At 48.0% G+C, this 25723-nt stretch overlaps 1 protein-coding gene across 5 annotated transcripts in view; it reads right to left on the reverse strand.

Annotated features, from left to right (window-relative positions):
* Positions 1-25430, reverse strand: part of ATG16L1 (autophagy related 16 like 1) — a 211471-nt gene extending 186041 nt beyond the window's left edge. For 3 of the 5 annotated variants that reach the window (XM_063915721.1, XM_063915720.1, XM_063915719.1), the window contains exons 1-3: positions 25069-25429; positions 23930-24120; positions 246-339 (exon numbers count right to left, since the gene is read on the reverse strand). In XM_063915721.1, the coding sequence (XP_063771791.1) occupies positions 246-339; positions 23930-24044 (209 nt within the window). In that variant the 5' untranslated portion in view covers positions 24045-24120; positions 25069-25429. Of the gene's footprint in view, positions 1-245; positions 340-23929; positions 24121-25012 lie in introns of all 5 variants that reach the window. The other 2 variants (XR_010175862.1, XM_063915718.1) reach the window with 2 other exon arrangements.
* Between the last annotated feature and the right edge of the window lie 293 nt (positions 25431-25723).

The following is a 25723-nucleotide window of genomic DNA, read 5'->3' on the forward strand; positions in this document are numbered from 1 at the left end:
TGTTCTTAACCCAATTCAATCATGAAAAAAATATACATGTTCTCAACATTTATTTTGAAAAAAAAATATTAGCCACTTAAGCAGTTAAATATAAGGACATCTTTTTTTACATAATGTTGCACACTTTAGGCACAGACCTATGTTAATTCAGCCTTTATTATAAACATTCTAAAGTCCCAGCAGCATATAAATAAAAATAAAGTACAGATGCACACATTATCTATATTGTTTCCTGGACTACCTACCTGAGGTCATGGCGGCTCTGCTGATCATACTTATCCACTTGCAATTTATCAGCCAAAACGGACTGAAAGTCAGACTTCTCAAGTAACCGGTTATCTGTTGAGAGAATACACACTCAATTAGCATGAGAGAAAACCGCTTTGCCTCAGGGATTATCTGAGCACAGCTGACAACTCAGTGTCCTTGACCCATGCCTATCTACACGTTCATTCTCCAGAGGAGTCAATAGCTGCCACTGCAATCACAGACTACGTATTAACTAGTCAGCTGCTCATGCTTATGTTAGTTATGTCACAGTACTTTGCAATGTAAAAGAAAGCCCATTATTCTACCATCCAAGCTTTACTTTACAATCTAAAGAGAAATGGGAGAGTAACAGACGTTTTTGTCCGTTTTTTTACAAGAGGATTATTTTGGATTTTCGGAAACCATAGGGGACACTGGCACAACTTCAAAACCGTGAGGGGATGATGGTGGTTTACAGGGAGCTGGCACTTTACATAATCCAAGAAGTGAAACAGGCTCCTTCCCCTCTATCCCTCATCACCCCTCAGTTATGAATTAGCAGAGAGGAGATGGGAACAAGAGAACAGAACTATATGAGGGAAGAGAGCACATAACAATCAAACAGAACAGCACAACAATGAAAGCAAGAGAACAGCGACTGGCGGGCAGCCAGTGTCCCCTATGGCTTCCGAAAAAGGGATTTATCGGTAAGTACCAAAATCCTCCTTTTTCTGTCAGCCACTAGGGGACACTAGCACAACTTCAAGACCGTGGGGACGTTCCAAAGGTTTTCCCCTGGGTGGGAGATCGCTGAGGAACTTGCAAAAAAAGATGGCCAAACCGTGAAGATGAAGCCACAAAAGTATCAAACTTGTAAAACTTGGCAAACGTATGAATACTGGACCAAGTGGCTACTCAACAGAATTGAAACGTGGTAGCCCCCCTACTAGCAGCCCTGGAAGACCCAACTCAGCATGTAGGGTGGGCCGCAATGGATAATGGAGGTCGCCTAGATTGGTGTAGATAAGCTTGATGAATAGTCAACCGAATCCAGCGGGCCAAGGTCTGCTTAGTAGCAGGCCACCCTCGCCACGGAAGATCATAAAACATGAATAAAAGCATCAGTCTTTCGTAACTGTGCTGTCCGTTCCACGTAGATCTTCAACGCTCTCACTACATACAGGGAAGAAGGTGTCCCAGAGTCCTCCTGTAAGGACAGTACCACAATCGGCTGATTGATATGAAAAGCCGACACGACCTTGGGAAGAAAGGAAGCATGTGTTCTCAACTCAGCCCTATCACATGAAAAATCAAGTAGGGAGGCATACAAGCCAAGGCACTTAATTCATATACCCTCCGGGCTGAAGCTATGGCTAATAATCAGTCTTCCAAGTAAGATAGTTAATATCTGCGTCTTCCAAGGGTTCAAAATAGGGTGACTGCAGATAATCCAGCACCAGATTCAAGTCACAAGGAGCTGTAGGGGGAACAAACGGGGGTTGTACCCAAAGGACCCCTTGTAGGAAAGGTTGCACATCCGGTAGGAGCGCCAGGCGTTTCTGAAAGAAAATCGATAAAGGCAGATACCTGAACTTTCAGGGATCCTAGACGAAGTCCGGAATCTAAACCTGCCTGAAGAAAGAGAAAGAACCGTGAGAGATGAAAATAATCTGATTGAAACCCTTTTCGTAACACCAAGAGATATAAGAATGCCAGAGGCGTGTTAAATGTACTGCTGCTGAAGCTGACATAATGCATTGCTTCTGGGAATGTAATTATATACGGGAGTTTTGGACTGATTTATATGCTTATGGCACTACAGTTCTTGATCTTTCGTTCCGTTGCACTGTATCATGGGCCGTCTTTGGTTTTCTTGTGGATCAACTGGGGATCCCTAAAGATGATAAAAAATTGATAATGCTCCCGTCAGCGGTAGGCTAGAAAGTTTTGGTCTCCTATGCATCCCTCTGTAGGTGACTTAGGTTCTTTGCCTCGTTTCCGTTCCTCTTCCGACTTTACACCACCCTGTCTACTAGTCTTTTCTTTCTTACATCCCTAGCCCTCCTTTCTATTTCTTCTCCTCTACCTAAAGCCCCTTTCCTACAAGGATGGACCTCTCTGTGGATGGATTGACGACCTTGGGCCCTAGGTAGGCACTTCTAGTTTTAGTTTGTGATTCGTTGACCAAGTTATTTCTATGTTTTAGTTGGTTGAATTGCATACGTCCTCATAGGATCGTCTATTTGTTATATTTCAAATCTAGTGGTCTTCTTTGCTCCTTTTTTGTGTTTCCCTTTAAAAAAAATAAAATTCTCTCTCTTACCTCCAGCTGAAGACACGCTGTAATGGACATATGTGTAGTTAAATTGTTAAAAATGTGAAGCTCTTCTCTGTATGACCTCTGTTTTTACTCCCATGCATATATTGTGTGTTCTTTTATGTGTGAGCTTCAATAAAAGTATATATTGAAAAAAAAAAAAAGGAACGCCAGATGCGATGGTAATTGTCTGCCGTAAAAGGTTTTCGTGCACACAACATCGTGGGAATCACACATTCGGAATCCCTTTGCGTTTTAGGATGTCTGCCTCAAGAGCAATCCCGTTAAACATAGTTGTGGTAAATCTGGATAAACGAAGGGCCCTTGTTGGAGTAGATCCGTTTGCAGAGGTAGAGGCCTAGGATCATCCGCTAGCAGAAGGCACAGGTCTGAAAACCAAGCTCTCCGAGGCAAATCTGGTGATACCAAGATCACTGTGATTGACTCCATTTTGATTCTCCTGAGAATTCGAGACAATAGAGGAAACAGAGGAAACGCGTATACAAGGTCGTATGGCCAAGTCACGGCCAGAGCATCTACAGCTTCCGCATGGGGATCCCATGTTCTGGAGATGTATTGAGGAAGCTGATTATTGACGGGACGCCATGAGATCCACCTCCGGACAACCCCAGCGCTGTGTCAGAGCGTCAAACACCTCTGGGTGAAGTGCCAATTCTCCCAGAAGTAGATCCTGACAACTGAGGTAGTCTGCTTCCCAATTGTCTACTCCTGGAATGAATACTGCTGAGAGGACTACTTGGGCCCTGGTGGGAGGGGAGACAGTCATGCCACAGTCTTTTCTACAGGCTTTGGGTCTTGACAACGAGCAGCAACTGGTTGCTTGCCGCACCATCTACCTCGCAAGGTTGTAGCTCTTCCGCGTCCTCTAAGAGGCAGAGTGGAAGATTTACCACCCGTAGCCTGAGAAATTAACGAGTCTAGTTCTTTTCCAAAAAGAATGTCACCTGTAAACGTAAGTGCTTCCGCCACTCTTTTTAACTCAGCGTCAATATGCCATGACCGAAGCCAAAGACCTCTTCTGGCTGCAATAGTTGCTGCTGAGATTCTCGAGTTAACTTGACCGATATCTCTAGCCGCTTCTCCTAGGTATATAACCGATTCCTTAATATGTTCCGCTAAGATCAATACTACGAACGGAACTCCCTCTAGTAAATCCTTTATCAATTTAGTGGCCCAATGCTCCACTGCCTTGTTCACCCAGGAACTCACCAAGGTTGGTCTAAGTGAGACACCTGCGGCCGAATAGATGGACTTCAACATGGTGTCTAGCTTCCGGTCAGATGGGTCTTTCAACTAAGTTGCTCCCAGAACAGGTAATGCAGTCTTTTTGGACAACCTTGATAGAGAGGAGTCCACTCGAGGTAACATCTCCCATTTATCCGTCATACCTGATGAAAATGGATAATTACTTAGAAAACTTTTAGGAATCTGAAACCGCTTGTCCAGGTGTTTCCAAGTCTCCGTCAGCTGATCATCCAGTTTCTTGGAAAAAAGGACAAGTGACAGATGAACGCTGTTTTCTACCAAATAAAGCAGTATATGGTGAATCCGGGGTCTTAGTCTTGGAAGTGTTCAAAACTTATGTTATAGCTAAAAATAGAGGTTCAACCCCCTGAGAAGGTTCCTGTGGAACTTCGTCTGGGTCAGTAATTTCGCCCAACTCACGATCGTCCTCTTCAGCTTCGTCCTGAGAGAGAAGACCTGTCACCCAGGGTGGTTCTGTAGCAACAGAAAGTACATCATTTTGAGGAATCTACTTAACCGTCTTTCTCTAACGTCCTAAGTGGATGCTGGGAACTCCGTAAGGACCATGGGGAATAGCGGCTCCGCAGGAGACTGGGCACAACTAAAGACAGCTTTAGGACTACCTGGTGTGCACTGGCTCCTCCCTCTATGACCCTCCTCCAGACCTCAGTCAGAATTTTGTGCCCGGCCGAGCTGGATGCACACTAGGGGCTCTCCTGAGCTCTTAGAAAGAAAGTAATATTTAGGTTTTTTATTTTCAGTGAGATCTGCTGGCAACAGACTCACTGCTACGAGGGACCTAGGGGAGAGAAGCGAACCTACCTGCTTGCAGCTAGCTTGGGCTTCTAGGCTACTGGATACCATTAGCTCCAGAGGGATCGAACACAGGCCCAGCCTCGGTCGTCCGGTCCCGGAGCCGCGCCGCCGCCCCCCTAGCAGAGCCAGAAGCAAGAAGACGTTCCTGGAAATCGGCGGCAGAAGACTTCGGTCTTCATTAAGGTAGCGCACAGCACTGCAGCTGTGCGCCATTGCTCCCCAGGCACACCACATACTCCGGTCACTGATGGGTGCAGGGCGCTGGGGGGGCGCCCTGGGCTGCAATATAAGTACCTTACTTGGCAAATTAACACATAATATAGCCTTTAAGACTATATATGTGTAAAATCCCCTGCCATAATTGTATAAAAAAAGCGGAAGAAGCCCGCCGGAAAAGGGGCGGGGCTATCTCCCTCAGCACACTAGCGCCATTTTCCCTCACAGCTCCGCTGGAAGGATCGCTCCCCAGGCTCTCCCCTGCAGTTCCAGACTACATAGGGTAAAAAAAGAGAGGGGGGGCACTAAATTTAGGCGCAATCTGTGATATATAAGCAGCTATAAGGGGTAAAATCACTGTGTAGTGTGTATCCCTGTTTTATATAGCGCTCTGGTGTGTGCTGGCATACTCTCTCTCTGTCTCCCCAAAGGGCTTTGTGGGGTCCTGTCCTCAGTCAGAGCATTCCCTGTGTGTGTGCGGTGTGTCGGTACGGCTGGTCGACATGTTTGATGAGGAGGCTTATGTGGAGGCGGAGCGGGTGCCGATAAATGTGATGTCACCCCCTGCGGGGTCGACACCTGAGTGGATGGATATGTGGAAGGAATTACGCGACAGTGTCAACTCCTTACATAAAAGGTTTCACGACATATCAGATGTGGGACAGCCGGCTTCTCAGCCCGTGCCTGCCCAGACGTCTCAAAAGCCATCAGGGGCTCTAAAACGCCCGCTACCTCAGATGGCAGACACAGATGTCGACACAGATACTGACTCCAGTGTCGACGATGATAAGACTAGTGTACATTCCAATAGAGCCACACGTTACATGATTACGGCAATGAAAAATGTGTTGCACATTTCTAATATTACCCCCAGTACCACAAAAAAGGGTATTATGTTTGGGGAGAAAAAACTACCAGTGGTTTTTCCCCCTTCTGATGAATTAAATGAAGTGTGTGAAGAAGCGTGGGCTTCCCCCGATAAGAAACTAGTAATTTCTAAAAAGTTACTAATGGCGTACCCTTTCCCGCCAGAGGATAGGTTACGTTGGGAGACATTCCCTAGGGTAGATAAAGCGCTCACACGCCTGTCAAAGAAGGTGGCACTACCGTCTCCGCACACGGCCGCCCTAAAGGAGCCTGCTGATAGGAAGCAGGAGGCTATCCTGAAGTCTGTTTATACACACTCAGGTATTATACTGAGACCAGCTATTGCTTCAGCATGGATGTGCAGTGCTGCAGCTGCGTGGTCAGATTCCCTGTCAGAAAATATTGATACCTTAGACAGGGACACTATATTGCTAACCATAGAGCATATTAAAGACGCAGTCTTATACATGAGAGATGCACAGAGGGATATTTGCCGGCTGGCATCTAAAATAAGTGCAATGTCCATTTCTGCCAGGAGGGGTTTATGGACTCGGCAGTGGACAGGGGATGCAGATTCTAAAAGGCACATGGAAGTTTTGCCTTACAAGGGTGAGGAGTTGTTTGGGGATGGTCTCTCGGACCTCGTTTCCACAGCGACAGCTGGGAAGTCAGCATTTTTACCCCATGTTCCCTCACAGCCAAAGAAAGCACCGTATTATCAGGTACAGTCCTTTCGGCCCCAGAAAGGCAAGCGGGTTAAAGGCGCGTCCTTTCTGCCCAGAGGCAGAGGTAGAGGAAAAAAGCTGCAGCTACAGCCAGTTCCCAGGAACAAAAGCCCTCCCCCGCTTCCTCTAAGTCCACCGCATGACGCTGGGGCTCCACAGGCAGAGCCAGGTACGGTGGGGGCCCGTCTCAAGAACTTCAGCGACCAGTGGGCTCGCTCACGGGTGGATCCCTGGATTCTACAAGTAGTATCTCAGGGGTACAAGCTGGAATTCGAGACGTCTCCCCCTCGCCGTTTCCTCAAATCTGCCTTGCCAACAGCTCCCCCGGACAGGGAGGCAGTGCTGGAGGCAATTCACAAGCTGTATTCCCAGCAGGTGATAGTCAAGGTACCCCTCCTTCAACAAGGAAGGGGTTACTATTCCACAATGTTTGTGGTACCGAAACCGGACGGTTCGGTGAGACCCATTTGAAATTTGAAATCCTTGAACACATATATAAAAAGGTTCAAGTTGGAATCGCTCAGGGCGGTTATTTCAAGCCTGGAGGAAGGGGATTGCATGGTATCACTGGACATCAAGGATGCTTACCTGCATGTCCCCATTTACCTTCCTCACCAGGAGTACCTCAGATTTGTGGTACAGGACTGTCATTACCAATACCAGACGTTGCCGTTTGGTCTGTCCACGGCACCGAGGGTATTTACCAGGGTAATGGCCGAAATGATGATACTCCTTCGAAAAAAGGGAGTTTTAATTATCCCATACTTGGACGATCTCCTTATAAAGGCGAGGTCCAGGGAGCAGTTGTTGGTCGGGGTAGCACTATCTCGGGAGGTGCTACAACAGCACGGTTGGATTCTGAATATTCCAAAGTCACAGCTGGTTCCTACGACACGGCTACTGTTTCTGGGGATGGTTCTGGACACAGACCAGAAAAGGGTGTTTCTCCCGGAGGAGAAAGCCAAGGAGTTGTCGTCTCTAGTCAGAGATCTCCTGAAACCAAAACAGGTCTCGGTGCATCACTGCACGCGAGTCCTGGGAAAAATGGTAGCTTCCTACGAAGCAATTCCATTCGGCAGGTTCCATGCAAGAATCTTTCAGTGGGATCTGTTGGACAAGTCGTCCGGATCCCATCTTCAGATGCATCGGCTGATAACCCTGTCTCCAAGGACCAGGGTGTCTCTGCTGTGGTGGCTGCAGAGTGCTCATCTTCTAGAGGGCCGCAGATTCGGCATACAGGACTGGGTCCTGGTGACCACCGATGCCAGCCTTCGAGGCTGGGGGGCAGTCACACAGGGAAGAAACTTCCAAGGGCTATGGTCAAGCCAGGAGATTTCCCTACACAAATATTCTGGAACTAAGGGCCATCTACAATGCCCTAAGTCAGGCAAGACCCCTGCTTCAAAACCAGCCGGTACTAATCCAGTCAGACAACATCACGGCGGTCGCCCATGTAAACCGACAGGGCGGCACGAGAAGCAGGTCGGCGATGGCAGAAGCCACAAGGATTCTCAGATGGGCGGAAAATCACGTGTTAGCACTGTCAGCAGTGTTCATTCCGGGAGTGGACAACTGGGAAGCAGACTTCCTCAGCAGGCACGACCTCCACCCGGGAGAGTGGGGACTTCATCCAGAAGTCTTTCAGCTGATTGTAAATCGCTGGGAACGGCCACAGGTGGACATGATGGCGTCCCGCCTCAACAAAAAGCTAGAAAGATATTGCGCCAGGTCGAGAGACCCTCAGGCAATAGCTGTGGACGCTCTAGTGACACCGTGGGTGTACCAGTCGGTTTATGTGTTCCCTCCTCTTCCTCTCATACCAAAGGTACTGAGGATAATAAGACGAAGAGGAGTAAGAACTATACTCATTGTTCCGGATTGGCCAAGAAGAGCTTGGTACCCAGAACTTCAAGAAATTATCTCAGAGGACCCATGGCCTCTGCCGCTCAACAGGACCTGCTGCAGCAGGGGCCCTGTCTGTTCCGAGACTTACCGCGGCTGCGTTTGACGGCATGGCGGTTGAACGCCGGATCCTGAAGGAAAAGGGCATTCCGGAGGAAGTCATCCCTACGCTGATTAAAGCTAGGAAAGAAGTGACCGCAAACCATTGTCACCGCATATGGCGAAAATATGTCGCGTGGTATGAGGCCAGGAAGGCCCCAACGGAGGAATTTCAGCTGGGCCGTTTTCTGCACTTCCTACAGTCAGGGGTGACTATGGGCCTAAAATTGGGTTCCATTAAGGTCCAGATTTCGGCTCTATCAATTTTCTTCCAGAAAGAACTGGCTTCACTACCTGAAGTTCAGACATTTGTTAAGGGAGTGCTGCATATTCAGCCCCCTTTTGTGCCCCCAGTGGCACCTTGGGATCTCAACGTGGTGTTGAATTTCCTAAAGTCACATTGGTTTGAACCGCTTAAAACCGTGGATTTAAAATATCTCACGTGGAAAGTGGTCATGCTGTTGGCCTTGGCTTCGGCCAGGCGTGTGTCAGAATTGGCGGCTTTATCATGTAAAAGCCCTTATCTGATTTTCCATATGGATAGGGCGGAATTGAGGACTCGTCCCCAATTTCTCCCAAAGGTGGTTTCAGCTTTTCATTTGAACCAGCCTATTGTGGTGCCTGCGGCTACTCGTGACTTGGAGGATTCCAAGTTGCTGGACGTAGTCCGGGCCCTAAAAATCTATGTTTCCAGGACAGCTGGAGTCAGAAAGACTCTGACTTGCTATTTATCCTGCATGCACCCAACAAGTTGGGTGCTCCTGCTTCAAAGCAGACTATTGCTCGCTGGATCTGTAGCACGATTCAACTTGCACATTCTGCGGCTGGACTGCCGCATCCTAAATCTGTAAAAGCCCATTCCACGAGGAAGGTGGGCTCTTCTTGGGCGGCTGCCCGAGGGGTCTCGGCTTTACAACTTTGCCGAGCAGCTACTTGGTCGGGGTCAAACACATTTGCTAAATTCTACAAGTTTGATACCCTGGCTGAGGAGGACCTAGAGTTCGCTCATTCGGTGCTGCAGAGTCATCCGCACTCTCCCGCCCGTTTGGGAGCTTTGGTATAAACCCCATGGTCCTTACGGAGTTCCCAGCATCCACTTAGGACGTTAGAGAAAAATAAGAAATTTACTCACCGGTAATTCTATTTCTCGCAGCCGCCCAAGAAGAGCCCACCTTCCTCGTGGAATGGGCTTTCACTGATTTAGGATGCGGCAGTCCAGCCGCAGAATGTGCAAGCTGAATCGTGCTACAGATCCAGCGAGCAATAGTCTGCTTTGAAGCAGGTGCACCCAGCTTGTTGGGCGCATAGAGGATAAAGAGCGAGTCAGTCTTTCTGACTCCAGCTGTCCTGGAAACATAGATTTTCAGGGCCCTGACTACGTCCAACAACTTGGAAGCCTCCAAGTCATTTGTAGCCGCAGGCACCACGATAGGTTGGTTCAGATGAAAAGCTGATACCACTTTAGGGAGAAACTGGGGACGAGTCCTCAATTCTGCCCTATCCATATGGAAAATCAGATAAGGACTTTTACATGACAAAGCCGCCAATTCTGATACACGCCTGGCCGAAGCCAAGGCCAACAACATGACCACTTTCCACGTGAGATACTTCAATTCCACGGTTTTAAGTGGCTCAAACCAATGTGACTTTAGGAAATCCAACACCACGTTGAGATCCCAAGGTGCCACAGGAGGCACAAAAGGGGGCTGAATATGCAGCACTCCCTTAACAAAAGTTTGAACTTCAGGTAGTGAAGCCAGTTCTTTCTGGAAGAAAATCGATAGAGCCGAAATCTGGACCTTAATGGAACCCAATTTTAGGCCCATAGTCCACCTGTGGCTTTTCCCAACGGTTTACAATCAGTTGGAAGACTTCTGGATGAAGTCCTCACTCTCCCGGGTGGAGGTCGTGCCTGCTGAGGAAGTCTGCTTCCCAGTTGTCCACTCCCGGAATGAACACTGCTGACAGTGCTAACACGTGATTTTCCGCCCATCGGAGAATCCTTGTGGCTTCTGCCATTGCCGTCCTGCTTCTCGTGCCGCCCTGTCGGTTTACATGAGCGACCGCCGTGATGTTGTCTGACTGGATCAGTACCGGCTGGTTTTGAAGCAGGGGTTTTGCCTGACTTAGGGCATTGTAAATGGCCCTCAGTTCCAGAATATTTATGTGCAGGGAAGTCTCCTGACTTGACCATGGTCCTTGGAAGTTTCTTCCCTGTGTGACTGCCCCCCAGCCTCGAAGGCTGGCATCCGTGGTCACCAGGACCCAGTCCTGTATGCCGAATCTGCGGCACTCTTGAAGATGAGCACTCTGCAGCCACCACAGCAGAGACACCCTTGTCCTCGGAGACAGGGTTATCAGCCGATGCATCTGAAGATGCGATCCGGACCACTTGTCCAACAGGTCCCACTGAAAGGTTCTTGCATGAAACCTGCAGAATGGAATTGCTTCGTAAGCAGCTACCATCTTTCACAGGATCCGCATGCAGTGATGCACCGATACCTGTTTTGGTTTTAGGAGGCCTCTGACTAGAGATGACAGCTCCTTGGCCTTCTCCTCCGGGAGAAACACTTTTTTCTGTTCTGTGTCCAGAACCATCCCCAGGAACAGTAGACGTGTCGTAGGGACCAGCTGTGACTTTGGAATATTTAGAATCCAGCCGTGCTGTTGTAGCACCTCCCGAGATAGTGCTACCCCGACCAACAACTGCTCTCTGGACCTCGCCTTTATCAGGAGATCGTCCAAGTACGGGATAATTAAAACTCCCTTCTTTCGAAGGAGTATCATCATTTCGGCCATTACCTTGGTAAAGACCCTCGGAGCCGTGGATAGACCGAACGGCAACGTCTGGAATTGGTAATGACAATCCTGTACCACAAATCTGAGGTACTCCTGGTGAGGATGGTAAATGGGGACATGTAGGTAAGCATCCTTGATGTCCAGTGATACCATGTAATCCCCCTCGTCCAGGCTTGCAATAACCGCCCTGAGCGATTCCATCTTGAACTTGAATTTTTTTATATATGTGTTCAAGGATTTCAAATTTAAAATGGGTCTCACCGAACCGTCCGGTTTCGGTACCACAAACATTGTGGAATAGTAACCCCGTCCTTGTTGAAGTAGGGGTACCTTCACTATCACCTGTTGTGAATACAGCTTGTGAATTGCCTGTAACACTGCCTCCCTGCCTGAGGGAGTGGTTGGCAAGGCAGATTTGAGGAAACGGCGGGGGGGGAGACGTCTCGAATTCCAGCTTGTACCCCTGAGATACTATCTGAAAAATCCAGGGATCCACCCGTGAGCGAGCCCACTGATTGCTGAAATATTTGAGACGGGCCCCCACCGTACCTGGCTCCGCCTGTGGAGCCCCAGCGTCATGCTGTTGACTTAGAGGAAGCGGGGGAGGACTTTTGCTCCTGGGAACTGGCTGTATGCTGCAGCTTTTTTCCCCTACCTCTGCCTCTGGGCAGAAAGGACGCGCCTTTAACCCGCTTGCCCCTATTGGGCCGAAAGGACTGTACCTGATAATACGGTGCTTTCTTTGGCTGTGAGGGAACATGGGGTAAAAATGTAGACTTCCCAGCTGTTGCTGTGGAAACGAGGTCCGAGAGACCATCCCCGAATAACTCCTCACCCTTATAAGGCAGAACTTCCATGTGCCTTTTGGAATCTGCATCTCCTGTCCACTGCAGAGTCCATAATCCTCTCCTGGCAGAAATGGACATTGCACTAATTTTGGATGCCAGCCGGCAAATATCCCTCTGTGCATCCCTCATGTATAAAAGTGCGTCTTTTATATGCTCTACGGTTAGCAATATAGTGTCCCTGTCTAGGGTATCAATATTTTCTGACAGGGAATCTGACCATGCAGCTGCAGCACTGCACATCCATGCTGAAGCAATAGCTGGTCTCAGTATAACACCTGTGTGTGTATATATAGATTTCAGGATAGCCTCCTGCTTTCTATCAGCAGGCTCCTTTAGGGCGGCCGTATCCGGAGACGGTAGTGCCACCTTCTTTGACAAGCGTGTGAGCGCTTTATCCACTCTAGGGGATGTTTCCCAACGTGACCTATCCTCTGGCGGGAAAGGGTACACCATTAGTAACCTCTTAGAAATTACCAGCTTCTTATCAGGGGAAGCCCACACTTCTTCACACACTTCATTTAACTCTTCAGCTGGAGGAAAAGCTACTGGTAGTTTTTTCTCTCCAAACATAATACCCTTTTTTGTGGTACTGGGGGTAACATCAGAAATGTGCAAAACATTTTTCATTGCCTCAATCATGTAACGTGTGGCCCTACTGGAAGTTACATTAGTCTCATCGTCGTCGACACTGGAGTCAGTATCCGTGTCGATATCTGTGTCTGCCATCTGAGGTAGCGGGCGTTTTAGAGCCCCTGATGGCTTTTGAGACGCCTGGGCAGGCACAGGCTGAGAAGCCGGCTGTCCCACATTTGGTATGTCGTCAAACCTTTTATGCAAGGAGTCGACACTGTCGCGTAATTCCTTCCACAGCACCATCCACTCAGGTGTCGACCCCGCAGGGGGTGACATCACATTTACAGGCATCTGCTCCGCATCCACATAAGCCTCCTCATCAAACATGTTATTGGTTAACTAAAGGGTTATTGTTGAGCCATCTGTTGAGAGGCTCAGTTATATTTCATGCTGTTAACTGGGTATAGTATCACGAGTTATACGGTGTGATTGGTGTGGCTGGTATGAGTCTTATCCGGGATTCCAAATCCTTTCCTTATTGTGTCAGCTCTTCCGGGCACAGTATCCTAACTGAGGTCTGGAGGAGGCTCATAGAGGGAGGAGCCAGTGCACACCAGGTAGTCCTAAAGCTTTCTTTAGTTGTGCCCAGTCTCCTGCGGAGCCGCTATTCCCCATGGTCCTTACGGAGTTCCCAGCTTCCACTACGGACTACGAGAAATAGATTTACCGGTGAGTAAAATCTTATTTTTGTAAAGCAGACACCTCATTATGTAATTGTGAAATGGTTCCTGTGAGCACTACCGCCCAGGGGGGAAAATTAGCATTTTGGGACAGATTAACCAACGTAATCTCTGAAGCACAATGCTTCACACAGGGAGGATTTGTTTGTGTGTTTTTTTACACTTAGCACAGAAAAAAAAATTGTGATGCCTTATTGGCTGGTCCCTTGTTTGCTATTGTGACGGACGGAGTGGAGACACATACAAGAGAGAGTGAGAGAGAGAGAATATTTGTACTACTCTCCTATTCTAACTCCCTCTGCCACCAGCCTGTATTTTATGTGCAGGCTTTCAGGTACCTGGCAGTCTGAAGGAATGTGCGCCTGTCTCTGCTAACAGTGCTGATTCCTGAGGAGAGAAGAAACATTGTTGCTATTCATGAGCTCCCTAGCTGAGGAAGGCGCCTTTTTCTGTGATTGACAGTTTGAAAACCTGCCAACGTTGTCCACTATGCACAGGCACCCATCTCAACCAGGACCCTAAGCACCATTTTGAGTGGGTGCCTTACACAATTGGTAGATGCTAGAATCAAGTGGGCTAAGGGACCTTTTCCGTAAGGGGGAGGAGTTACGACGCAAGGGGGAGGAGCTAGGCCAGCGGGATAGTTCCTCTACTATCCACGCCACCAACTATTACCTTTAGTAATTAGGTGGTGAGCGAAGCGGAGTGGAGCGAGCCACCGTGCCCGAAGCGTGGCGAGCGAAGCGAGCCCGCGAGGGTACTTTTCGGGTACCCTGTTCACCCGTAGCTCCTCCCCTCAATACGTCACAAGGTCCCTTCAGCCCCTCCGATATAGAACCAACCTTACACAATTGGGTGCAACCAAAGGCTGATTTTAACTCACAAGGTGCTCAAGATGTGGTCTGCCTTCTAGTTAAATGCCCTGCGCCTTAGCCCCCAGATCCGCTGCTTACCGCTCCACTAACCTCCGCTGTAAACTCTCTCTGTCCTGCACTCAGTGAGCTATGCTGTCACGCTGTGTACTGTCAGCGCGGCAGTGCAGTGGAGACCACGCCGCAACTACTGGCGCACAGTGCCACACACAAGGAGGCTCAATCACCCACACTGCCGTGCTGTGTACTGTTAGCACGGCAGTGTAGTGGAGACCGCGCCGCGGCCAGTCATAGCCAGCGTGGAGAAGAGAGAATGTGGGGCCTCCGCTGCGCTGGACACGGGCGCTCCACAGTGCCTCACACAAGGAGGCTCACTCACCCAACCGAAGTCTCAGGATGCTGCTGTCTCGAGAGGAACAGTGCTTCTCAGGTTAAGCGCTGTTCTCCTTGTGCAGCTTGACGCTGCTAGTGTGTATCCCGGACCCCACTTCTCCCACTTCAATTGGTGAAGGGTTCTTGAGGCTTAGGGACGCTACTAGTGTACACTGCCAATCCATGAACCTATAGTGAACACAGACTGGGTCCCCTTTATGTACAGCGTCTGAGACGGAAGCGGGAAACAGTTCATGGCGGGAGACTCGGAGGAAACTGGTCATGAACCGGGGGAAGGGGCGACCAGGAGAGCGTCTGACTCCCCACTGCTGACATCAACCCAAGGGATCGCGGCCTTATGCTATTCCTGGAGCCTCTGATCCCTAAGGCCTAGCGCTGGTGCACCCGGGGTGGCAGCCGCGTCAGCAACTGTTTGGTAGTCTCCTCCCAAAACAGTGCAGCTGTGTCCGTATTCCCCTACTAAGCGGAACTGATGCCTTACCTTCTCCCCGTGCTCCAGCCACAGCCTGGTAATGTCTGCTGGACCTGCTAGTATATCTGACACAGACGCCCGCCGAAACAGCACTGTACTCATGGTTAAGCGTTGTCACGACCCGGCGGAGAGTTGTTGGAGCAACTCTTTCTAATAAGCATTACTATACAGGCCTTACGGGCGCGGCGCATGCCGTCGAGTAGTCATGGCAACGGACATGGACCACGTGGGTGGGCACGTTGCCATGATGTCAGACAGCAGGGAATATCCAATCTAATGCAGACATGCACGGGGGATGCTGGTTTTAATGACGCCTCCCCAGCAGCACAACAAAACGGGTAACCATGGCAACATACAATCACTGTGCTGACGAGCGCATCACAATGACGTCAGACGCCACCCAATTAACGGTGTTTATTAAATTTGTCATCTTTATCCATTTATGTTTATTTATATTATGTATAAAATTATTTTCTATCAAGTTAACAACCGGTTGGCAGTTTTAATTTTGATGAAAACATCATAATTTATCCTGAATGGGGACATCAATTAACTCCCTATGTATACCATGCACTTGGGGAGGGTGTAACCACATGCTAATAGCAGAGCAGGAGACTGCAGGACCTGGCATACATAGACAGTTTTTAGAAGAGTGGTAAGCTTGCCATTATGTATGTATTGGATGTATATGCTTAACCATTGTAATAAGTCTGTTACTCATATATGTTGCATACAGTTTTTATTATAGCACTCTACTTGACAAAGATGACAAAGACGTTGCCGTACGTCGAAACGCGTTGTATAGAGTGCTTCCATTGTCCATATCCCGTCAACATTGTGCTGGGGCACCATCTTCCCACACAGGTTGATAGGATAAGGGACAGTTTTATAATTTAATTTATATTAAATAAAATTGGTTCCTACTTTTTGGAAACCACATACATGTCTCTTTTCCATTTTTTCTGAGACATCCCATGATGAATCTATGATAGACTTCTATCCAACAGGGAATCACGAAAGAAACCTTTATGTGCAAGTGCCTACAATATTTATGTAAGCATACATGTGAGCATCCATCATTATTGTCAAGACACCTGAGGTGTGAAATGCTTGCTGAGGGATCGTTCTGATGCATGCTGGGGAGAGGATCTATCACCTTCCTGTTTCCGAAACATTGGGGATCATCTAACTGGACTTTTTTTATACAGATTTACACATTGCTGTTTTTTATATATTTTTTCTTACATATTACGACTTACTGAGGAGTACATCTGTATGTTATGAAGAATTTGAGGACATTGGAGAGCAGAAAGTGAGACGTAAACCTTTTGTTTGTTCATGTGCATTTACTGATTGACCTAATCAGTTTACATCTCTGCAGCTCACCATTGATAGCGCCATTCCATATTGGACCATTTGCATTTTGTGATATAAACTGCAAATCCTGACGCTCAGTAGCATTATACCATATATGGCATACATTACATATAGGATGATGAAAAACTATTACAGGAAAATGTCACAGCAAGGAGTATTTACAAGTGCTACACTGAAATTCTATTTTTAACTATTCTGTCACATGAAGGGCTCCATACACAGTGGTATATGGCAATAACGTGAAATGCCTGCAAAAATCAGCTTTTATCTGAAATGGAAGTAAAGGGCTATCCAAAAAGATGACTTACTTGTGGACAGGCGCTCACGTGGTCCAACTTATGTCCACCACTGCTTTGCTTACTCCTGTTTGCAGTGTGATGTTGGTGGGAAACATACTACCCTATGAAACAAAGATGGAGTCAGCAGAAGTGAGCAGCAATGTCTGCCTGCACTCCCTGCTCCTGCTGATCCAGCCTTTTTTCAGGGTTCTGGTATGAATGGTCGACCATGTTAAGGTCAACCACTATTGGTCGACATGCACTAATAGTCTACACATGGAAATGGTCGACGCGGGACAGGTCGACATGGATTGTTTTAACTGTTTTTGGTGTCATTTTTTCTGTAACATGACCAGGAACCCCAATTAGTGTACCGCGTCCCCGAGCAAGGTTATCGTTCCCAATCGTAGTCCACGTGGATGGTAAAGTATGAAAAAGTTTAAAATCTAAAACATTTTTTTTAAAAGCCACGTTGACCTTTTCATGTGTCGACCATTTTCATGTGACGACCATATGCCCATGTCGACCAATAGTGGTCGACCTAATGACTGTCAACCTTAACATGGTCGACCATCCAAACGGATACTTTTTTTCAGATAGGCAACAAGTTTAAAATCAACAATAAAGAGTGAGCAAAGCAGCAACACGTGCATGATATATCACGGGATGTAGTTATGTGACCGATACATCCCGCCCCCTCACAATCCCGACAATCGGAATGCCGACTAACAGGGACTATTACCACTCGTGGGTGTCCACGACACCCACAGAGTGGGAATAGAACCTGTGGCGAGCGCCACTGAGCCCGCAGGTCATGCGATAGATAAAAACAAAGTAATCTTTTGGGACCCACTTTTACTACTTATTTTCCACACAAAACAGATTTCTTTTTCCTTTCTTCTTTTTTGGGTGGTGGGGCCGGGATTATCTTTTGGCAATTTAGTTACCATAACACAATTAAACGTTTTAATTTAAAATAAGAATTTACTTACCGATAATTCTATTTCTCATAGTCCGTAGTGGATGCTGGGGACTCCGTAAGGACCATGGGGAATAGCGGCTCCGCAGGAGACTGGGCACATCTAAAGAAAGCTTTAGGACTAACTGGTGTGCACTGGCTCCTCCCCCTATGACCCTCCTCCAAGCCTCAGTTAGGATACTGTGCCCGGACGAGCGTACACAATAAGGAAGGATTTTGAATCCCGGGTAAGACTCATACCAGCCACACCAATTACACCGTATAACTTGTGATCTGAACCCAGTTAACAGTATGATAACAGAGGAGCCTCTGAAAAGATGGCTCCCAACAATAATAACCCGATTTTTGTAACAATAACTATGTACAAGTATTGCAGACAATCCGCACTTGGGATGGGCGCCCAGCATCCACTACGGACTATGAGAAATAGAATTATCGGTAAGTAAATTCTTATTTTCTCTAACGTCCTAAGTGGATGCTGGGGACTCCGTAAGGACCATGGGGATTATACCAAAGCTCCCAAACGGGCGGGAGAGTGCGGATGACTCTGCAGCACCGAATGAGAGAACTCCAGGTCCTCCTCAGCCAGGGTATCAAATTTGTAGAATTTAGCAAACGTGTTTGCCCCTGACCAAGTAGCTGCTCGGCAAAGTTGTAAAGCCGAGACCCCTCGGGCAGCCGCCCAAGATGAACCCACTTTCCTTGTGGAACGGGCTTTTACAGATTTTAGCTGTGGCAGGACTGCCACAGAATGTGCAAGCTGAATTGTACTACAAATCCAACGAGCAATAGTCTGCTTAGAAGCAGGAGCACCCAGCTTGTTGGGTGCATACAGGATAAACAGCGAGTCAGAGTTCCTGACTCCAGCTGTCCTGGAAACATATTTTCAGGGCCCTGACAACATCCAGCAACTTGGATTCCTCCAAGTCCTTAGTAGCCGCAGGCACCACAATAGGTTGGTTCAGGTGAAAACGCTGGAACCACCTTAGGGAGAAACTGAGGACGAGTCCTCAATTCCGCCCTGTCCGAATGGAAAATCAGATAAGGGCTTTTACAGGATAAAGCCGCCAATTCTGACACGCGCCTGGCCCAGGCCAGGGCCAACAGCATGACCACTTTCCATGTGAGATATTTTAACTCCACAGATTTAAGTGATTCAAACCAATGTGACTTTTGGAACCCAAAAACTACATTGAGATTTTAAAGTGCCACTGGAGGCACAAAAGGAGGCTGTATATGCAGTACCCCTTTTACAAACGTCTAAACTTCAGGGACTGAAGCTAGTTCTTTTTTTGGAAGAAAATTGACAGGGCCGAAATCTGAACCTTAATGGACCCCAATTTCAGGCCCATAGACACTCCTGTTTGCAGGAAATGTAGGAATCGACCCAGTTGAATTTCCTCCGTCGGGCCTTACTGGCCTCGCACTACGCAACATATTTTCGCCAATTGCGGTGATAATGTTTTTGCGGTTACATCCTTCCTGGCTTTAGATCAGGATATGGATGACTTCATCCGGAATGCCTTTTTTCCTTCAGGATCCGGTGTTCAACCGGCATGCCGTCAAACGCAGCCGCGGTAAGTCTTGGAACAGACAGGGTCCTTGCTGGAGCAGGTCCCTTCTTAGAGGTAGAGGCCACGGATCCTCCGTGAGCATCTCTTGAAGTTCCGGTTACCAAGTCCTTCTTGGCCAATCCGGAGCCACGAATATAGTGCTTTCTCCTCTCCATCTTATCAATCTCAGTACCTTGGGTATGAGAGGCAGAGGAGGGAACACATACACTGACTGGTACACCCACGGTGTTACCAGAGCGTCTACAACTATTGCCTGAGGGTCTCTTGACCTGGCGCAATACCTGTCAAGTTTTTTAATCATGTGGACAACTTCTGGGTGAAGTCCCCACTCTCCCGGGTGGAGGTCGTGCTGAGGAAGTCTGCTTCCCAGTTGTCCACTCCCGGAATGAATACTGTTGACAGTGCTATCACATGATTTTCCGCCCAGCGAAGAATCCCTGCAGCTTCTGCCATTGCCCTCCTGCTTCTTGTGCCACCCTGTCTGTTTACGTGAGTGACTGCCATGATGTTGTCCGACTGGATCAACACCGGCTGACCTTGAAGCAGAGGTCTTGCTAAGCTTAGAGCATTGTAAATGGCCCTTAGCTTCAGGATATTTATGTGAAGTGATGTATCCAGGCTTGACCCTAAGCCCTGGATATTCCTTCCCTGTGTGACTGCTCCCCAGCCTCGCAGGCTGGCATCCGTGGTCACCAGGACCCAGTCCTGAATGCCGAATCTGCGGCCCTCTAGAAGATGAGCACTCTGCAACCACCACAGGATGGATACCCTTGTCCTTGGTGACAGGGTTATCCGCTGATGCATCTGAAAATGCGACCCGGACCATTTGTCCAGTAGGTTCCACTGGAAAGTTCTTGCGTGGAATCTAACGAATGGGATTGCTTCGTAGGAAGCCACCATTTTTACCCAGAACCCTTGTGCATTGATGCACTGAGACTTGGTTCGGTTTTAGGAGGTTCCTGACTAGCTCGGATAACTCCCTGGCTTTCTCTTCCGGGAGAAACACCTTTTTTCTGGACTGTGTCCAGGATCATCCCTAGGAAACAGAAGACAAGTCGTCGGAACCAGCTGCGATTTTGGAATATTGAGAATCCAATCGTGCTGCCGCAACACTACCTGAGATAGTGCTACACCGACTTCCAACTGTTCCCTGGATCTTACCCTTATCAGGGAATCGTCCAAGTAAGGGATAACTAAAATTCCCTTCCTTCGAAGGGATATCATTTCGGCCATTACCTTGGTAAAGACCCGGGGTGCCGTGGACCATCCCTACGGCAGCGTCTGAACGGATAGTGACAGTTCTGTACCATAACCTGAGGTACCCTTGGTGAGAAGGGTAAATTTTGACATGAAGGTAAGCATCCTTGATGTCCCGAGACATCATGTAGTCCCCTTCTTCCAGGTTCGCAATCACTGCTCTGAGTGACTCAATCTTGAATTTGAACCTCTGTATGTAAGTGTTCAAAGATTTTTGATTTTAGATTTAGAATCTGTCTCACCGAGCCGTCTGGCTTCGGTACCACAATAGTGTGGAATAATACCCCGTTCCCTGTTGCAGGAGGGGTACCTTGATTATCACCTGCTGGGAATACAGCTTGTGAATGGCTTCCAAAACTGCCTCCCTGTCAGAGGGAGACGTCGGTAAAGCCGACTTTTGGAAACGGCGAGGGGGAGACGTCTCGAATTCCAATATGTACCCCTGAGATATTACCTGAAGGATCCAGGGGTCTACTTGCGAGTGAGCCCACTGCGCACTGAAATTCATTGAGAACGGGCCCCCACCGTGCCTGAGCTTGTAAGGCCCTAGCGTCATACTGAGGGCTTGGCAGAGGCGGGAAAGGGTTTCTGTTCCTGGGAACTGGCTAATCTCTTCAGCCTTTTTCCTCTCCCTCTGTCACGAGCAGAAAAGAGGAACCTTTTGTCCGCTTGCCAACAAAGGACTGCGCCTGATAATACGGCGTCTTATTTTGAGAGGCGACCTGGGGTACAAACGTGGATTTCCCAGTTGTTGCCGTGGCCACCAGGTCTAAAAGACCGACCCCAAATGTCCCCTTTCAAAGGCAATACTTCCAAATGCCGTTTGGAATCCGCATCACCTGACCATTTTACTGGTAGAATTGGACAACGCACTTATACTTGATGCCAGTCGGCAAATATTCCGCTGTGCATCATGCATATATAGAAATGCATCTTTTAAATGCTCTATAGGCAATAATATACTATCCTTATCTAGGATATCAATATTTCCAGTCAGGGAATCCGACCATGCCAACCCAGCACTGCACCTCCAGGCTGAGGCGATTGCTGGTCGCAGTATAACACCAGTATGTGTGTGAATACATTTTTGGATACCCTCCTGCTTTCTATCAGCAGGATCCTTAAGGGCGGCCATCTCATGAGAGGGTAGAGCCCTTGTTCTTACAAGCGTGTGAGCGCCTTATCCCCCCTATGGGGTGTTTCCCAACGCACCCTAACCTCTGGCGGGAAAGGGTATACAGCCAATACTTTTTAAGAAATGATCAATTGTTATCGGGGGGAAACCCACGCATCATCACACACCTCATTTTATTTCTCAGATTCAGGAAAACTACAGGTAGTTTTTCCCCTCACCGAACATAATACCCCTTTTTGGTGGTACTCGTATTATCAGAAATGTATAAAACATTTTCCATTGTCTCAATCATGTAACGTGTGGCCCTACTGGAAATCACGGTGGTCTCTTCACCGTCGACACAGGAGTCAGTATCCGTGTCGGCGTCTGTATCTGCCATCTGAGGTAACGGGCGCTTTAGAGCCCCTGACGGCCTATGAGACGTCTGGACAGGCACAAGCTGAGTAGCCGGCTGTCTCATGTCAACCACTGTTTTTTTTATACAGAGCTGACACTGTCACGTAATTTTCAACAGTACATCCACTCAGGTGTCGACCCCCTAGGGGGTGACATCACTGTTACAGACACTCTGCTCCGTCTCCACATCATTTTTCTCCTCATACATGTCGACACAAACGTACCGACACACAGCACACACACAGGGAATGCTCTGATAGAGGACAGGACCCCACTAGCCCTTTGGGGAGACAGTGGGAGAGTATGCCAGCACACACCAGAGCGCTATATATATATATATATATATATATATATATATATATATATATATATACACAGGGATAACCTTATATAAGTGTTTTTCCCCTTATAGCTGCTGTATATTTTAATACTGCGCCTAATTAGTGCCCCCCTCTCTTTTTTTAACCCTTTCTGTAGTGTAGTGACTGCAGGGAAGAGCCAGGGAGCTTCCCTCCAACTGAGCTGTGAGGGAAAATGGCGCCAGTGTGCTGAGGAGATAGGCTCCGCCCCCTTTTCGGCGGCCTTATCTCCCGTTTTTCTGTATATTCTGGCAGGGGTTAAATGCATCCATATAGCCCAGGAGCTATATGTGATGTATTTTTTGCCATGTAAGGTATTTTTATCATGTTTTATTGCGTCTCAGGGCGCCCCCCCCAGCGCCCTGCACCCTCAGTGACCGGAGTATGAAGTGTGCTGAGAGCAATGGCGCACAGCTGCAGTGCTGTGCGCTACCTTATTGAAGACAGGAACGTCTTCTGCCGCCGATTTTTCCGGACCTCTTCGCTCTTCTGGCTCTGTAAGGGGGCCGGCGGCGCGGCTCCGGGACCCATCCAGGCTGGGCCTGTGATCGTCCCTCTGGAGCTAATGTCCAGTAGCCAAGAAGCCCAATCCACTCTGCATGCAGGTGAGTTCGCTTCTTCTCCCCTTAGTCCCTCGATGCAGTGAGCCTGTTGCCAGCAGGTCTCACTGAAAATAACAAACCTAAACTAAAACTTTCACTAAGAAGCTCAGGAGAGCCCCTAGTGTGCACCCTTCTCGTCGGGCACAGAAATCTAACTGAGGCTTGGAGGAGGGTCATAGGGGGAGGAGCCAGTGCACACCAGTTAGTCCTAAAGCTTTCTTTAGATGTGCCCAGTCTCCTGCGGAGCCGCTATTCCCCATGGTCCTTACGGAGTCCCCAGCATCCACTTAGGACGTTAGAGAAAAACAACAAATGTCTGTGCTATTTAGTAAATGCATAGGTGTAAAGATACTGCTTAATAAATACAGAGCTCTAAAGAGGGGCATTGGCAGATTTTTAGGACAGTTATAGGACCTCCTGATGTGCGTATGGCCATCTTCTCACCCCACTGCCAGGCTGCAATGGAATTAGTAGTGCTCACTCAGCCTTTGAACTGAACAATTGGATCTCATCTAATTTGATCCAAATTTACAGAAAAGGAGAACTAATGGCAGCTTTTGTCCTTCAAAATATTTTAAAAAATCCGGTATTCATAATCAAATTATTAAGGACCTGTGTAAGAACCAACCAATATATTTCAATAAATAGGAGTGGTATAGTCCCCACTACTGCAGAACACACAACTATAACCATGTGGTCTGTGTCCTTCATGATTAATGTGTAATCTCAGGCAATGGGTTTATGCTCATGCAGAATATTGCCTCATAAAAGAAATATTTTGCAGTATGCTACATAATGACATGACATATGATAATTACATTGTAGGATAAGGTCCTCGAAAGCCTGGCTCTGCTCTCGGTCTCTTCTCCTCAGCTCTCTGGAGATGTGGAGTTTCCAGCTAGGAAATCCTCCAGTCCTACAGCTCGTTGCCATGATGGAGGGTCTTCTTCCTGGCTCCAGCCTCACATGGTCCCGTCAGGTCTGCCAGTGATGAGTCACATTACCCAACCTGATAGTGTGCATGAAAAGGTTCACTTTAAACTACACCCCTATCTCTGCACCACAACACATATGCAGCACATTTATATGCAAGTATACATAACTCTCCTTTACTGCAGCCAAAAATATCTCAGATACGATTTCCCATTAGCACTGCACCACCAGTTATACACATATGACCTTCTGTCACTGGAGCACACTATGTAGGTTTACTCTGATGTCCGTGCACCGTTACGTATAGGTCTAGCCCATCTGCCACTGTGCCCCATAAATGGGGTCGATTAAATTCACCGACAGTTGAAAAGAGCCGGGAATTAGCTCCCGATGCTATCCAATACAGCGTCAAGTGACACTCAATTGGCTGGAATTCTTCTTTTACACCCCCCGGCGGATGAGAGAAGAAAACCAACTAATGTGCTGCCGCGCGGCCGGCGCAAGGCTGATTCTATCGGGAATCAGCATCACGGAGGGGAGTTAAGTAGGAGAATGCCCGTTCTCACGACAAATCAACCTAAGTCCGGGAGAACGGGCCTTTGCCGACTTAACTGTCGGTGAATTGAATCAACCCCAATGTATACCCTCTTCTGAAACTACACCTTGCTATATATTATTTACTACCGTCACTGTACCATGTTATACTGTAAATGTTTATACTCTTGTCATTATACCTCTGTATGTGGGTACTATGACACTGCACCATGTTATATATGGATATTCCCTGGCACTGTGTCCCTCTGTATGTAGGAATACATACACAAACACTTCTTCACGCCACACTAATATATATGTATACCCACTAACACACTACACATATAGATTATATACAGTATATTATGATACACACCCATCTCCTAGTAGCTGCACCTATTTCCTGAAACCTGCGCTGCCAGCCGCAGACTCACCCCCTGACTCCTGCCCTCTCTCTCTCCAGCACAGAGCAGACAGCACTGGCGCTTACGTTTCCGGTGCAGCCTCGGCCTCCAGCTGTCTCTCAGTCCAGGCTCCTACCACAGGCAGCACAGCTGTGTAACCGCCATGGCCCTGAGTCCCGGCCGCTCTCCATTCACTCCGTGTCTCATCTAGATGACGCAATATGTGGGCGGCCTGTCCTGTCTCCTGGGACGTAAAGTACAGACGATGCCTGTGTACTGCTGCTGCTTGTGTGACAACAGCCGGAGCCTGACTCGGCACAATATCACATTTACAGCAGCCGCCCCGTTAGCGCTATCACTGAGTAAAGTCACATTAGCTGCCAATGGCAATGCGCGTGTCTGCCATCCTGTGATTGGCGTGGTCTGCCATGTTATGATTGGCTCGGTCTGCCATCTTTTGATTGGCACGGTCTGCTAATGTTGTGTGTGGCCGGCCAGTGCTGCAGAACTTGGAGTGCAGATGTCACAAGACTCAGCATGTGACACACACTGTGTAGCCTGCCCTCCTCTGTCAGCGGCTCCACAGCTCCATGTATGGTACCCGCTCATTTGTTTGGGGTAACTAGTGTTATATCAATTTACTCTACATTTTTACCCTTGGTAAAGTCCAAATCTATCAGATAAATAACATTTTTGATTTGCAACAAATTCAATATACATTTTACTGCATGGTATTCAGAA

Source organism: Pseudophryne corroboree, chromosome 4, assembly GCF_028390025.1.
Source record: "Pseudophryne corroboree isolate aPseCor3 chromosome 4, aPseCor3.hap2, whole genome shotgun sequence".
Classification (NCBI taxonomy): domain Eukaryota; kingdom Metazoa; phylum Chordata; class Amphibia; order Anura; family Myobatrachidae; genus Pseudophryne; species Pseudophryne corroboree.